The 15,678-nt window shown below is 40.7% G+C and overlaps 1 protein-coding gene across 1 annotated transcript in view; it reads left to right on the top strand.

The window, feature by feature from the left end:
* The window catches only part of LOC103132168 (cadherin-23-like), a gene marked incomplete at its 3' end in the record, with an annotated part of 54,426 nt that overhangs the window by 25,065 nt on the left and 13,683 nt on the right, over positions 1-15,678 (top strand). The window contains exons 7-15 of the mRNA XM_007543926.2: positions 1,744-1,981; positions 4,826-4,931; positions 5,160-5,287; positions 8,556-8,628; positions 10,461-10,577; positions 10,831-10,943; positions 11,268-11,375; positions 14,500-14,683; positions 15,449-15,594. Coding sequence (XP_007543988.2) covers positions 1,744-1,981; positions 4,826-4,931; positions 5,160-5,287; positions 8,556-8,628; positions 10,461-10,577; positions 10,831-10,943; positions 11,268-11,375; positions 14,500-14,683; positions 15,449-15,594 — 1,213 coding nt within the window. The remainder of the gene's footprint in view (positions 1-1,743; positions 1,982-4,825; positions 4,932-5,159; positions 5,288-8,555; positions 8,629-10,460; positions 10,578-10,830; positions 10,944-11,267; positions 11,376-14,499; positions 14,684-15,448; positions 15,595-15,678) is intronic.

The raw sequence follows: 15,678 nt of genomic DNA, 5'->3' as shown, positions 1-15,678 counted from the left end.
TATGTTACACAAAACATCTTTAAATTATAAAATGAGTACATCTAAAAATGTGAAGAATTGTGAATAAGTTGACTATTTTTGTCCCTCATTTTAGAAATTCATTACTCATAGAGTGAAATCTTTCAAGCCTTTATGTCTTGTCATGTTGATGATTATGGCTTGCAGATATATGAGAACCTAAAATTCATGGTTAGAATATTGTATAAAATCAATTAAAGCTGCCATTTTAAACAGAAACATCAGGTTTCATTTCTTCTTGCTCTGGACTCGTTTTGGGTGGATTACTGCATCAGTGCGGCGTGGCATGGAGGAGGTCAGCCTGTGGTTCTGCTGAGGTGTACAGGAAGTTGGGTTGCTTTGACAGAACTCAACTTCCTGTGACTAAGCAGATGCAGAACTCTGTGAATGATCATCTTTTCAGCAGTGACTTTTTGTGAAGGTTTCTGTCTTCTGGTGTCCAGACGGTGAGACTGTTAGAGGCTCAGGAAACCTTTACAGGTTAAAATGACAAGAAATGAAGCCTTGAAATGTTTCATTCCATGTGTGATGAATTTTTATAAAATAATAGTTTCACCTTCTGAAATGAGTGAGAAAAACACTGAACTTCTTTTATTTTGTATCTGTAGTTTTGGTCAGGAGTTTTCATACAATCCTGGGCATGAATGTCATATTAATTTGGAGTTTTTAATCTTTTATTTTAACTTTTGTTTTGTACCAGGTGAAATTCTCATACAACAAACAACTTAAACAATAAATTACAAAAAAATGCTAAATGTTTTACACAAATTTAAAGAAATTATGTGTTTTCCCTTATCTTTAGAGGTACAATGTAAACAGGTGTAAATGTTTGCCAATACATCCTCACTCATACCTTTAACTTCAGGACTTTCAAATATAGTCCACACACTTTCTATGAGGTTGACGACATCGGAGCCTCAGCAAAGGTTCCAGAAGTTTGATTTGATCAAATTTGAACAGACTATAAAACTGAGCAAAGAGAGTTTTCATAGCTCAGATGAAACAGAACAATTTTATGGTTGTGAATTGTGTTTATTGGTCTAAGTCTCTGCTGCACCGCGCCTTGGTCAGCCATGCACTGGTTTTTAAGGTGCTGTGTAAATTATGTATTGTGTGGTATTTGGCTGCAATGACAAGAAGTCACTCTGGGGAAGGTCAGGTGAATCAGGTCTGGAAACATACAAACATAGTTTCATTTGTCAATGCTGGTGGTGGCAGCATCATGCTGTGGGGCTGATTTGTGTCCAGTTTTACTGGAGCATTTCCCTGAGTAGATGGAATAAAGAAGAAAGGAGGTTGAAACTTGGAGAGAGATGGAGTTCTAGCAGAACAATAATCCAAAACATAATTAGGTTGAGAAATACAGGAAGCAGGAAAATACCAGTCTTATAAAATGGCTTTCCCAGAACCTTTAACCCCAACCCTGCTGAAAATGTATGGAAAACAAAAAAATAAAATAAATAATTCTACAATAAATTTAAATATTTGTGCACATGTCTGTGTATATGTCTGGAAATGAATTTTATTTTATTATTGTGAGTAGTGTAAAATTTCCATTAATTTTTATACAAATTTCAGTTGTCTACAGTGTAATCACACTTTTCTGAAAAACAGGTTAAAATAATTTGTTAAATATGACATTCTATCCAATGACAGGTGAATGTGATGTAAGAAACTGTAAGTAAAGAGGATGTTGTCTAATCTCAGCTGCTTGTCGTCCTGCAGGTTTTCGCTGGATGAAGAAACGGGCTGGGTCGTTCTGCGGGCCAGCCTGGACTACGAGTTAATGCGGCGTTTCACTCTGACCGTGCTGGCGAGGGACGGCGGCGGGGAGGAAACCACCGGAAGGATCCGTGTCAACGTGCTGGACATCAACGACAACACGCCGCTCTTCCAGAAGGAGGCGTACGTGGGCTCACTGAGAGAGAACGAGCAGGCGGTGCAGTCGGTGGCGCGGATCAGGGTGAGGTGTCGTTAACAGGCATGCAAACCAATCACACACTGGTTTATATAATAAAATACGAGTTGGTCTTAAACGTTATTTTGTCCAAAAGAACATCCAATCACTATTCTCTTTATAGCAGCTCTAAAGTGCTTCGTAAACACACACCTGTGACCATCGCTGGTTTCACATATTAACCCTTTATGCCAAAACCAACATTTATGAAGGTATAAAAATGCTGTTTAGATGTTTTAGCTAATCTATTCCAACCTGAAATACTACTCAGACAAATAAACCTCAACATGTTTCCTTTTTTTTGTTTTAGGCTCAAAAAACTTTGGAGAAAATTCACAAATAGTTTCTGCACCGCAATCATGCAGCAGATTTCACATCAAACCAACCAGCAGAAGGAAACATTTTGCACCTATTTAGGCATCAGGCCACAGTTGCCCTCTCTTCAGCAACAAACAGGAAGTGACTAAAGAGAGAAATTGCTTTTTTAAAATTATTATTTTAATCAACAGGAAATTCCAGTTATTCTTTATGAAACATTGATTGTTAAATCAGTAAGTAATACTTTAAAAATGTTGCAATGATGCATTGTTCTATCTCATTAATTAAGAAAAAAAAACCTTTAACTGGCATCAAAATATATCAGATGGTAAAAATATTACATTTCATTCAATAAACATCCTGATCTTGTGATTGTGTGTGAAAATGAAACTATTGTTTTCATTTACACTCAGGCACATCATTAAACTGCCTTTTGTTTTATTAGCATAATGCCAGGTATACTACACACCTGTAGCAGTAATAACCCAATAATAATAACATTATGTCACACATGATATGGAGTCACTCACCACGACATGTTGAATGCTTGAACTGACAACTTTACCTATTTTTTATCTGTTTGGTCACCATCTAATCAACCCTCCATTGTCTCCATCACACTCCCTGTACCTGCATGTAAAGAACATGTCAGTTTGACATTTGGTTTTTACTCCATTTTAACTTTAAAAATTATTTAGTTCAAACTCAAAATTAGACAGTTTTAGAAAATATATTTACAATAATATCAGATAGACATTATGCAAAGAGAAGATGAATTCTACCTTCTTTGATATTCTTGTGCTGTTTTTTTGTTTGTTTTCTTTTTATGAAGCCAGGACTGCATGAGGTTGTTCTTTTGTTCTTCTGCTCTGTGCTTACAGCCTGTTTTCAGCAGATGGCATTTTTCCCCTTATATCTGCATACAGTTAATAGGTGTGATCTTTCAAAATGTAAAACTATGTTTCATTCACATTGGTGTACAAATGTGTTTGTGCAGCATCATTAGAAAGTAACTTGTAGCGTTATATTTTATTATAAATCTATTTTTGTAACTTGTTAAGCTTCTGCAGATGTGAATTAGCTTATTCTATAATCTGGAACAATTCAGGAAATGGTAACATTGTTTCAGATGTACAATGTCCCTTTTTAAATAAAGTTTATTATTATTATCAGCACAGAAAGATGCTCTTGGCTAAGTGACCTTTGTAGAAAATCTCCTTCCCATCTTCTGCCCATCAGTCGATAGAACTTAAAATAAAATAACTACAGAGCTGCATCATATTCACATGCCAACATGTTTTGATTGATTCTTCTTTTTCAGTTCTTGTTGTCGCTGCCGTCTGTTTTCCCAGTTTCACTGTAAAACCTGCACTGCTGTGTTAATGTGCATTGTGTTTCAAAAAGAAAACCAGTTAGCTTCAGTGTGTTGGCCATCAGTCAATGCCACACAAAGGCAGAGCTGCACAGGCACAATTGTAACTAACGGCTCAGCGTTTGCTTTGATTGCACCCAGCAGAGAAAAACATCCCTTGAGGCTTGCTCGGCTGTACGGCGCACTGTGTGAACTGGTCTCAACGCTTGGCTCGCTGTGTTTGATTATTCTGAACGCTGCTGATATTAATACGTCGCCCAAGAGGAAAACAGAAGTCAGACACACAATTGTGTGTGTCAGCGGTTTGCCAGCGAACTTAGATGCTTTACACACAAGCACACCACTCTGGGAAGACAAAGCAAAGAGAGGATTTCCTGCTCTGTGGTATTTGCCTCAGAGGTTTTTGCCTCCTACTGCAGAGGTTCTGCTTTCATTCATTTTCCCTATGCTTATTCCTTTTCCCCTCATCTTTTTGATTTGCTGCCCCCGACTCGTTTTACCTTTGAGTGGGAAACAACTGTCTAGTGTGGAAGTGTTTGTTGAAAATTGATTTAGAAGGACAGCCTGGAAAGGAAAGCCGCTGCTTAAGAAGTTGTGGGGGAAGAAAGGTATTGCTTACTCAACATTTTGGCATTAAATGAAAGCATAGAGATATGTCTGTTATGCAGAGATACAAATGAGTGTTTCTGACAACCTGTCCAGCTTCTAATGATGCCAGTGAGGCCCAGTAGACTCTCCTCACAGCCGGAGGACTCATTTTAAAGTTCCTGCCAAATCAACAATAATGAGCCGGTGTCATCATCGCGGTGAAAGCTGCTGCGGATTAGTCCTTCAACAAACGGTTCCATCTTTCCTCTGCCTGCTTGGCTTGTCGTGGCTCAGTTGGTGTTCATCCAACACTGACGTCTGCACCACTAATAGCCAGAATCAGCTTTAATCCATCCAATAACATGCCACCATTGACTGGCAGCTTCTTGGCTGCAGACTCCAGCTCAGACCTAAATACTTCATATAGTTCAAACATTTAAATTGAAAGATGAGCATTGTGTACTGCAACATCTGCTGTGCTACAGCTTGTTTTTTTATGTCTTACTTTTAAAACTTCAACTAAGACATTATGTTATAAGTACCACTCCCCCCTAACATCTGCCCACTTACAGGCCACTGATGAGGATTCTCCTCCCAACAACCTCCTGACGTACACCATCATTTCAGCTTCGGTTTTCCCTCAGTACTTCAGCATCATCATGGTGGAAGGCTATGCAGGTATTCTTATCTCTTCAACCTCAATATACTTTTTTTTTGTCAAAGAATTTCTACATTTTTGATTTTCTCTTAAAATTGTACAATAAAAGAGAAACAGTTCCTGGGAGCACCCTAAAATAGTTCAAACTGTCTGAAAGCAGCAGGGGTGTCCTCAGTTTCCCACATCTTAGTTTCATTAACAACGGAAACAAAACTGAACCTTTTCCATTCCTGCTCTTTCTGCCCCAGTCATAAGCGTGACCAGGTCTCTCGACTATGAGCTGGTCCCCAAGGGGTTGATCTATTTGACAGTGATGGCCAAAGATGGAGGAAATCCGCCGCTTAACAGCACCGTCCCGGTCACAGTGGAGGTTATAGTAAGTACAACCTTGTCAGTGAATTAAATAAAGCTGCATTCCATCAATGTAAGTTTCCAGTTGATATTTGCCTTAAAATATTAGGGGGATACATGCACAGCGAACCCCTGGTATTTGGGTACCACAACTATCAGGGAATAGTTAAATTCTGCAAATACTTGAGACCCTTCAGACATTCTTATCACTGCTTATTTTCTAGTTTAAACACCAAATATATCTTCAAATGTGTTAATGCTCAGCAGTGGAAACTGTGTTAGTGCTGCCCTAGAAGCTAACACCCACAGTCTTCCTTATTTCTTACTTCAGGGGTTCAGCCAATCAGCACCATTTGGTGGCGCCGCAGCCCAAAGCCTATCACGTAGCGTTGTGTCCAGGTGTGCCAGCTTCCCAAGCTACATTTTTACATATTTTACATATTGTTTATGGAAAAAAGTCCTTGAATAGGCACATTTTCCGCAAATGTTTTGGAGTTACGATCCACATAAACACTGTTATCAGGTGAATCCATGAAAACCGAAACACTAAATTTCCATACGAGTCGGCAGACTAGGTCAGTAAAAAAATTAGGGTGGCACAACTAAGAAAAAGATGAAGAAAAGCCACCCTGAATCCTCCCGGAGGTGGAACAGTCAGTTTCACTTTAAATATCTGAGCTTAAATCTAAATTTTTGACTTTGTGTGGGTTTTGTGGGTAAGAGCCGTTCCAGTACATTTTTTAAGTCCTGATGAGTGTATGTAAGCTTTCAGTGACACATCTTCCTCTCTGTTTCACTCCTTTCTCTCTTATCATTTCTCAGGAATAGCACTAAACACCCTTTTGTTTTCCTTTGTTTTTTCTATTGACTTTTAAATTAAAAACTCATATATTGACCTTTGCTTAGAAACTGTAAATGCAGCCATCAAACCATAATGAGCAGATGAGGTCCACAGTCGCCAGGCCCCCAGACTCATTTCCCATGGAAGACATCCATTATACATCTTACTTTTTATTCATGAAAGGAGAAACGGCAGAGAAGAATGGATGAATATCCTTTGATAAGCACAGACCATTAGGAATTCCTATACGCATCCCGCATGAGGGAGAAAAGCTGCTAAGACCAGTCAGGATAGATGTTCACAATCCAGCGTTCCCCCTATGTCTCTCTGCCTGTGTCTCTCTCTGTCGTGACTCTCACCACAGGGGTTTATCAGGAGCTGGCAGCATCACACTCACACAATCCTCTGCACCAGTGTAACTCGGAGCCCAAATGGATAATTGTCCCAGTGACTGTTGTTAAAGTGTTAACATTTCTCAGCAGCTCACGCAGTGGGGATCTTCTCTGTGAATAGCCAGACAACTGGAAATGTTGGTATGAAATGGAGTCGCATTCATGAGTGGGAGGCTGTGAGACGTTTAAATGCTCTGACTGAAGCTGTTTTAAGGCAGCTGTTGTTCCACGTTAAAGGAATTTATCTGTCATTTCTTCCCTTTCCATTTTTATTACAAACTAAGTTTTTACTTTTCAAATTCACCACCGTAAGTATCAATTTATGTATCCAAACATTTATTCATTCTCTTCTGCTTATCCAAGAAGAAGGGTAACAGGTCCAGGAAGGAACCCCACACTGTACATGTCTCTCACTAAACACACTGGGATCCACTAGAATGAACTGGCCAACACACACACACACACACACCCACACACACACACACACGCACACACACACACATCTAAGGAGAATTTAGAGAGACTATTTAACCTGACAGTCATGTTTTGGGACGGTGGAGGAAGCCGGAGTACCCAGATAGAACCCACACATGCACAGGGAGAACATGCACAGGAATCTAACCAGGACCTTCTTGCTGCAAGGCAGCAGTGCAACCAAGTGTGCCACTGTGCAGCCCAGCTATCTGTGGATCTCCTACTCCGTCCCGTCATTCATGAACAAGACACTGTACTTGAACTTCTCCACTGATTCTTGACCTAAGGCCTCATTCTTTGACCTGACCCTGCATAATCTTTGTTTGCCACCATATCATTCTATTGTGATCTTTATGTCACAATTTCTGGAAGTTGCATCTGTGATGGAGGTCCTAAACATGACCCGTTCAGTAAGCATGTCTCCAGCCTTCCTTGGAAATTGAAGATCTCCTCAATAGAGTCGTCTGCCAGATGATCCCAGTTCACTCGTTTGGGTCTATCAGGTCTGCTCTGCTACCAGAGCCGACTCACTGCCTTTAGGTACTCAAATGACTTCTGCCTCTCTGATGTTACGTTACAAAACTGCTTATTGACCTTTCTCTGAAGGTGAGCTGACTCTAAGAACACGTATGAACCACCTTGTGCTGCATCATGGTGTTGGTTATGGACACCCCATGCCTTACAGACAAAAGTTTAGTAACAAGATATGTCCTGGTTAGGGAGGCCATTCCTCCCAGTTACACCCCTGAATTAACACCAGGCATCCCCACATGGTACCTCCAGTGAACATCAAGAAGCCCAGGTAAACTGAGCTGCTCTTCAAGTTCATATGTATTGAAAAGTTGAAACCACAATGAGTTGATCCTCTTTGCTCACTGGGACGCAGTTCATCACCAAGGTTCTCATCCAGGGGTTTGAGGGCATCACCCACTCAAGGCCTCTCTCCTCAGGCCATTTCGTAGGAGGAAATCCAGACCTCCTTCAGGAGTTTGGTTCCAGAACCCATACTTTAAATGATTCCAACTATATAGAATTAGTATTGCTCAACCCACATACCAACTCCAACGTTTTTTCTGCCAGCAAAGTATGTCTCTGTCTTCCAAAAGCCAGATTATGCTGCAGGGAATTAGCATGGTTAGACCTGGCTTACATGCCACCTGATGTTTCTCTCCTCAGAGTCTTTGCCATCATTAAAGGGGTTTTCTATTACTTTTTCAGTCTGAGCCCAGTCAAGGCTTAACCCAGAGGCCTGGTTCCCTAATCCTGATGATCTTCACCTTGTGGTCTGCTGTTCATAGGGATAATTGAGATATTTACCTAGAGATAACATCGAGCTCATTAACCATACTTAAATGTCATCTTCTGGTTCAACATTTTTTGTTTAGAGCCTGACTTGCAACTAAGACTCTGATTGTAAAAACCTTTTCCTACTTTTATTGACTTAAATCCCACAGATGTTAAGCTAAATCCCAAGTCACAGTGGAAACGGCAACCAGTTTTTAGATCTTTAATGTTTTTTTTTATAATTTCTCCCACTGTTTGGTGCATCAAAATGAACTGTTGTTTATGCTTATTCCCACCTGCAGGATGAAAATGATAATCCACCTGAGTTCAGCAAACCGTCTTACATCGTCAAAATCCCAGAGAACCTTAATGCTGGTGAGTTTGGTGTCCAGTTGTGTTTCCTTCATGCATTTTAACCTAAAACTATTTCAACCATTCAAACGTTGAAGCGTTCCAATTTTTCTGGACTTGACAGTAATGAATTCTCCTTCTTTTTTAGTTTGGAAAGTGTCTAACTATTTTCCTGCAAAAAAGGAATAAAATGGTTCCCAGTTAGCCACGTGCTAATTGAAGGCTAACTACCTCTCATCACTTTTAGCTGGAAAATGCCATTCAAAATGTAAAGGGTTCACAGGGGATTTTGTTTTCACAGTTAGCAGTGGTTTGCTAAAGTATAGAAACCCTTTAATTAATTCATTTATTTATTTTTTTGCAATCTTTTAATTACATCCACAAACCTTTTTATATAGGTTTAACATTATCTCACTACAGCAGGTCTCATTAGTTGAACCACTATGAGCCGAAATGAGGAAGACCAACGATGTTAGCTTGTGGTAGCACTAAGGTGGTTTCCTCCAAGCGTATCAATGCATATTAAGTGACACTCGATGTTTCAATTATTACAATTGACTGTTATGAGCAAATTTTAACTTTTTATGGGTGGTTGCGATACCTATTCTACCCTGATGTATCTGACACAATAACATAAAGCTTTCTGTTCTAATAAATTTGTGTTGATGACAGAATCAATTAAAAGATATGTATGTTTTACGTTAAGCAGTCATATCAAATGTAGATGAACCATAAATGACGTGGTTTTCCGTTTGCTGTTCCAGGACTGTTGTAGTTAAAGTTGTCTTGCAGAACCTTACTCTGTAGAGCTCATAATTTCGGCTTCACATGTGGCAGTAATGAATTCACCTCAGCTGTAAAACAATATTTAGATGCTTAACTTTACCAGTCATGCAGACGTGTGTGGATCAGTGTTATCCAGAAGTTGGTGAACTGGGAAAATACAATTAGATGTGCTCTTTGTTCAAAGAATACCTGTTTTTAAACTGCCTGTAAACTTGAAATCAGCTCAGTTTCTTACAGGCTTATCACTGCATTTATGCAGTAAATGCAAATGTCTCTAATTAGATTTGTGGGTTGCACAACAAACACATCTCTCAAACACTCTGTTAAGTGTATTTGCATATTCAACCAAGAGCTTTGTCTTTCTTTTGGATATTTTTTCTGCAGCTTCAGGTGTGACTTGTTTTAATATGTCTGTATTCTCTAACCTGTGCTGTCTGTGTTTTGTTTCAATACTGTTTGGAAATACTCTCTCAGAATGTGGGATATTGGCTCCTCAAGGGAAATCGCTAGCTGCTGCGCTCATTCTCATGCATGTGAAGCCTCTTTTCTTCCCAGACAATAGATTAGTTTCCAGTCGCAAGAGGAAAATGGGATATTTGACCGCCCCTTTCTCTCTCTTTTAGCTGCAGCAGACGCTGACCATGCTTTATGTTTCGCACACTATTTAGTGGAGCACTTCTTTGAGCGGCTTGAAGGAACGCTGAGGTTTAGAGCAGTATTTGGCCCTGAGGTGGAGGCCTAAGGCTGGCTCTTCTAGACGGAGCTTAGGGCTTGCCCTGCGGCTCTGGCAAGCATCTCATCCCCTTACCAGCCTAGCTATTGATCAGCTCTGTGCCAAATAACAGTCTGATAATCCACTAATCCATAAACCCACTCACTGCCGTGCCATCAGTGTCACTGTGGAGGGGGGCGGTGAAGAAATTAGCTCTACCAGCTTTGTTGCAAACTGTCTCTGCAGCTTGTCTTTCTCTGATTGTTTCCTCTTTTAACTGGACTCAACAACATCTCTTCTCATACAATGAGTTGTAACTTTCTTTGTGTCTCTCTTCCACATTATTCATCGTACAAAGGGGCAACAGTGCTGGTTGTAAATGCAACTGATTTGGACGCCTCGCGGGAGTTTGGCCAGGCCTCTCTCATCTACTCCCTGGAAGGCTCCTCTCAGTTTCGTCTTAATTCACGCTCAGGTATTTTAGTTTGTGCATTTTAATACACACTGTCACCTCATACTAACTAATCTGTGGACTTTCAAGCTGCCTAAGTCTGTGTAGATCAGCTTTTACTCGAGTCGTTTACTTTGTTGGCGGTCTGCATTGTGAAAGCCCTGATCACTCATCTGTGAATGTTTGCACCTTTTATTACTTCTCGGTTTATCCTGAAATGTTCAGCTGCTGTAATGTTGGCAGTATGAATGTTTTCTGCTGCTTTTTTCTGTTTCAGGAGAGATCACCACCACAGCCCTGCTGGACCGAGAGCAGAAGTCAGAGTACATCCTGATCGTGAGAGCTGTGGATGGAGGAGTCGGGCCTCAGCAGAAGACAGGCATCGCCACTGTAACAACCTTACCGTCATCTTCTAAATGAACAAATTGTCTTAGCAAAGTCTGGTTTTTGTTTCAGTATCTCATTGGTTTACTTATTTTTGCCTTTTGGTCAAAAATCATGATAATGCTCTGCCAAACTTTCAAACATCTGAGTCAGAATAATAGCTAGCATAAATGATGGAAAACTCAAATCTGATATAACATTCATGCCTCTAATGAGTTGATGCAAGATTTTCACCAGAGTCCTGTATTTGTGTTGGATATCATGATTTTTCATTACATCATTAATATTATATGAAGAAGATGATAGAGTCTCCTTTCCACCCTGATTTAGGTGAACATCACCATCCTCGACATCAACGACAACGCCCCAACGTGGCGAGACGAGCCGTACGAAGCCAACGTTGTGGAGATGAGTCCAATCAACACTGATGTTATCTCTGTGAGTCCATCCTGCCCAACCTTACTGCACCACCCAGGTGTTCATAGCAACAGTGGTAAACAACAACAAAAAATATTTTATTTTGTCTTCTTATTTTATAATTAGTTAAGTCAAAGACAACAATGATTCATATGCCTAACCTTCATCTGTCTGTAATGTCTCCCACCTCCCTGAGATCGGGTCATTGAAGCAACAGGGAAAGAAAATCACAAACATTCCTGTGCCAAGCAACACTCCAGCTCCGTCTGGAGGATCCCAAGAAAGAACTTAGAGTTCTTTTACTGAGTTCTGGGTTTTTCTCTTGGTCCCGTCCCTGTGGCACGGGTCTAGAAAAGCATTAAAGGGGAGCTCTGCTTCAAGCTTCCCCCAGCTGAAGCATCTCCTCTCCATTTCTATAAGACTGAGTCCAGACACCCTGAGGAGAAAAGTAATTTCAGTCTCTGTAAAGGCAATATCTTGTCACAGTTACAGCAGCTGTCTGAATGTAGAAAAGTAAGAGCAAAACTCTTTCCAGCTACACAGCATCCAGAACCAGAAATAATCGTCCAAACATGCAACAGCTCAATCAAACCGAATCAGTCAGATCCAACATAGCAGAGTTACTCCAACATGTTGCCGCCATAAATAGGCCTCTAAAGACGACAGTAGTTTCCTGTAAAATTCCTAGATGGCCGATGGCTACAAAAGCATCTTACTGGAGTTATTTCAGCTCAAGCGTATAGCACTATGTACATTTTTATTGTTTAAGGTCAATAAAATCAATTTCTTTTCCAGAAACGGAGAAAAACTTCAATATAAAAACATTTCTTTAAAAAGAGCTGAATATCTGGGCTTCCTAGTTCTTTAACATAACTGCCCCAGAACATCCGGACTCCACTATATAACATCTCAAAGTTTTTCAATTATGGATTGCACATAAAAAAACAGCAGTGAGATCAAATATTTAAGGCTGCTTATTAGAAAAGAAAAATATATTCCTCTTATTCAGCTGAAGTTTTACTGTAACTGAGGAAGGAGGGAGGAGTCGGCTTCCCGTACTGATAGACTAATATCCGGAGCAGTTTAGGTCGACTGAACTCCGCTATTACCCCAAACTCTCCCTGAACTGTTGGTGTCTTTGGCAGTGTGTTGTTTGTAATTAAGTCCTGATTGTCCATTAATTAAGGAGGCGTCACTGAGTGTAATTAAAGGAGTCTGATTGCTAATTAAAGTGTAGCCTGTAGTTATATGCATAACAAATTATTCAGCTTCCAGGCAGAAGAGGAGGCGAGGAGCCGTCTTGCAGAGCAGAGTGTGAAACGAAGAAGAGTTGGGGAAAATCAAATGAAGGCGACGGACTCCGCCGCCAAAACGTTGCTACTTTTTCCACTTTGTTGGATCTGTTCCTCAGTTGACTTCATTCACGCTGCATCCAGCGATGCAATGCATACTCTATGTGAATGTCTGCCCTCAGTGGACAGACACTATTGCCCCTCTGTACACTTTTCAATGAATTTGACCATCCAGGCTCACAGTTCAGTAATTGGCCCCAGTGTAGCCCGGGTCCATCCAGTGTTTCTATGGCGACTGGAAGCCACCTGCTGATTCCTTGTGGAGGTGTCCAGTGAGCCGATGAATTTGGCTGCTGTGCCCAGTCCAAGGATCAACCCACTCAAATCTCTCCGCTCCCCACTATCAGCCTTTAGCCTCTTACATTCAGCTCCAACGTCTCCTGCTAAACCCGTTCTCCTTGCCTCTCCCACCACAACCAGCTGTGATCAGCCGGGCAAATGTAAATTTGCTCACAATCTCTGAATGTTCTCGCTCAGACCGGTATTGATTACTTGAACGCAGCTCATCCAGACATTTCTCCACTATTTTTTCCACATTCCTCGTCCGTGTATTTGCTAATCAATGAGTCTCAGAAATGCCAGCCTAACATGTCGTCTTAATAATTAAACGCTCACAAAAGCCTTTGTTCCTCTAATGACCAATTAACCATTTTCCAGCAATTTTAGTCAGCACTCTGAATAATTGATTGGCTCTTTAAAAATCAGCCAGTGTTTTAGCTCGGCTTCAGGCTCCTCTCTCGGATCATCCATCACAATTGCATGTCAGAAAAAAACTGCAGCCACTTTTCCTTTAGCTGGCTGAGTTACAGCATCAGGAAGTTACAGTGCCTAGGAAATGAACTTTCATATCACAACCACAGACATTCAAGCATTTGGTGGGACTGTGTGTTGTACCTCAGCTTAATCATGTACAACTGGGAAGAAGACACATCTGAAGTGTTTGGAAGCCAGCTCTAGTTCGTCTGGAAAGTTCGGTTAGTTTGGAGAGGTGTGAATGCACAGTTGAGCTCTGAAGCAGACCAATAATTACGAACCCTGGTCCTTCTAACGGTTAGGAGGACCAGAGTTGGTAATTTTTGGTTTGGACCTAACCTCAGCCTGGTTGAAGTGAACTCTGGTGCGGTTTGAACTCTTATGTGAACATCAAGCGGACCGGAGACCACTCCAAAACCAGGAAGAGTTTTTGGAGCGGTCTCTAAAGGTTGTATCACCCATGGCATTCTGGGTAAATACAACCAAAAGAAACAAGTGTGTCTAGCATTAACTAGTTCGTGGTCTTCAGCCTAAAGAGAAATCCTCCAAATGCTAAAATCTGACGCCACTCCATTTTTCTTTAAAATGTGTTCAGTGTCTTCTTCAGAGGTTTTCATGTTGTTTCCTACAGTCGTTCTGGGTGCAGCTTCTGACTGAACTTCTGACTGTGACTGGACTTAAAGGTGTTGACTCAGTGGGCAACAAGCTAAAGCCTTCAGATTCTTATTTCTAAAAAAGTTTGGAAACCATTCAAGTCATTTTCCTTCTGCCTCACAAGTATTCAGCACTTTGCTGAACTGTATTAGTGACAGACCAACAGGACGTTTATGGCTGAAACGGGACAGAATGTGAAGGTCTGGTTGGTAGTGAGTCTTTATGTGAAGATGTTGTTTTATCAGTCCTCTTTCAGTTTCTCTTATTCCTGTGTTCTCTGCTTTGTTTCCTCATCTCCTCTTTTTTTCTCTCCTTCCATTTTCTTGTCATAAATCATTCCTGTTCAAAAAGCTTCATCTACCTTTTGCTCTTTCCCCACACTAAAGGTGTTGGCAGTGGACCCAGATAATGGGGAAAATGGGACAGTGGTGTACAGCATAAGTCCTGCAAACCCCTTCTACACCATCGACAGCAGAACCGGGAAGATCCGGACCAGCGGTGTCACACTGGACCGGGAAAGCACCAGAGACACGGAGCTGATGAGGAAAATCGTAGTGTCTGCTGTTGACCGTGAGTACTTTCCCTACAGCTCTGTGTGTTTGCAGTTTGCATATGTTGACCTCCTGCTCTATAAATGTGCCTAACTCAGGGGTTTCCAAACTGCAGCCCAGGGGCCATTTCTGGTCCTCCAATTCATTTTGTGGGGAGCAAATCTTTCTTTCAAGTAAACTCTACCTTTTAGGGTAACATTTTCACTGACAAATAGTCTGAATTAAAAAATATCAGGTACATCAAAAATTATTTCTCATTTATTAACCAGGTTTCTGTATCTATGTTATTATTTCAGTAAATAGAACCATAAACATAGACTTCTCCATTGCTAATACAGCAATACCTTTAGAAGAGTGTCCATTATCCCATCCCTGTTGCTGAGCAAAGTCTGAGAAATGTTTTATAGCTCAAAAACAAAATAAAATCAGAGTATTGGAAATTGTGTATACCTTATAATGAAACATTTGTGAAAGACAGTTTTGATCCTACATATCACTTTTCTACAAAAATAAGTTAAAATTGAGAAAATAAAAATTTCACTATAGAAAAATGTTGTTTTTTGGCCCCACAGGTTTCCAACTTAATGATTTTGGTCCTTGTGGTAAAACGTTTGGACACCTGGTCTAACTTATCAAAGCAACCTGGAAACAAACTGCTGTAATTCGTTCTCTGGGTTTTTCTGTCGGTGGACTCTACGGACCAGGACATGCACTCTTGTGTTGTAGTGTGAGTGTGTGTGTTTGTGTGTTTTGTCTTTATGTGCCCTTCTGGCGCCCTCTGTAGGTGGCACACCTCCACTGCGTACATCAGCCAGCACCACAGTGTCTGTCAACCTGCTGGATCTGAACGATAACGACCCGACCTTCCTCAACCTGCCGTCTGTTGCAGAAGTGCCAGAGGGACTTCCCATTGGAACCTCGGTTTTTAGGGTAAAAATAAGAGAAGTTTTCATGTATAAAGGCATATTGCACAAATATATGGATGGTTTTTATATCTTTATAGCTTGTCTGTCT

Source organism: Poecilia formosa, unplaced genomic scaffold (assembly GCF_000485575.1).
Source record: "Poecilia formosa unplaced genomic scaffold, Poecilia_formosa-5.1.2 Scaffold944, whole genome shotgun sequence".
Classification (NCBI taxonomy): Eukaryota; Metazoa; Chordata; class Actinopteri; order Cyprinodontiformes; family Poeciliidae; genus Poecilia; species Poecilia formosa.
This window is presented reverse-complemented; position numbering and strand designations above follow the sequence as displayed.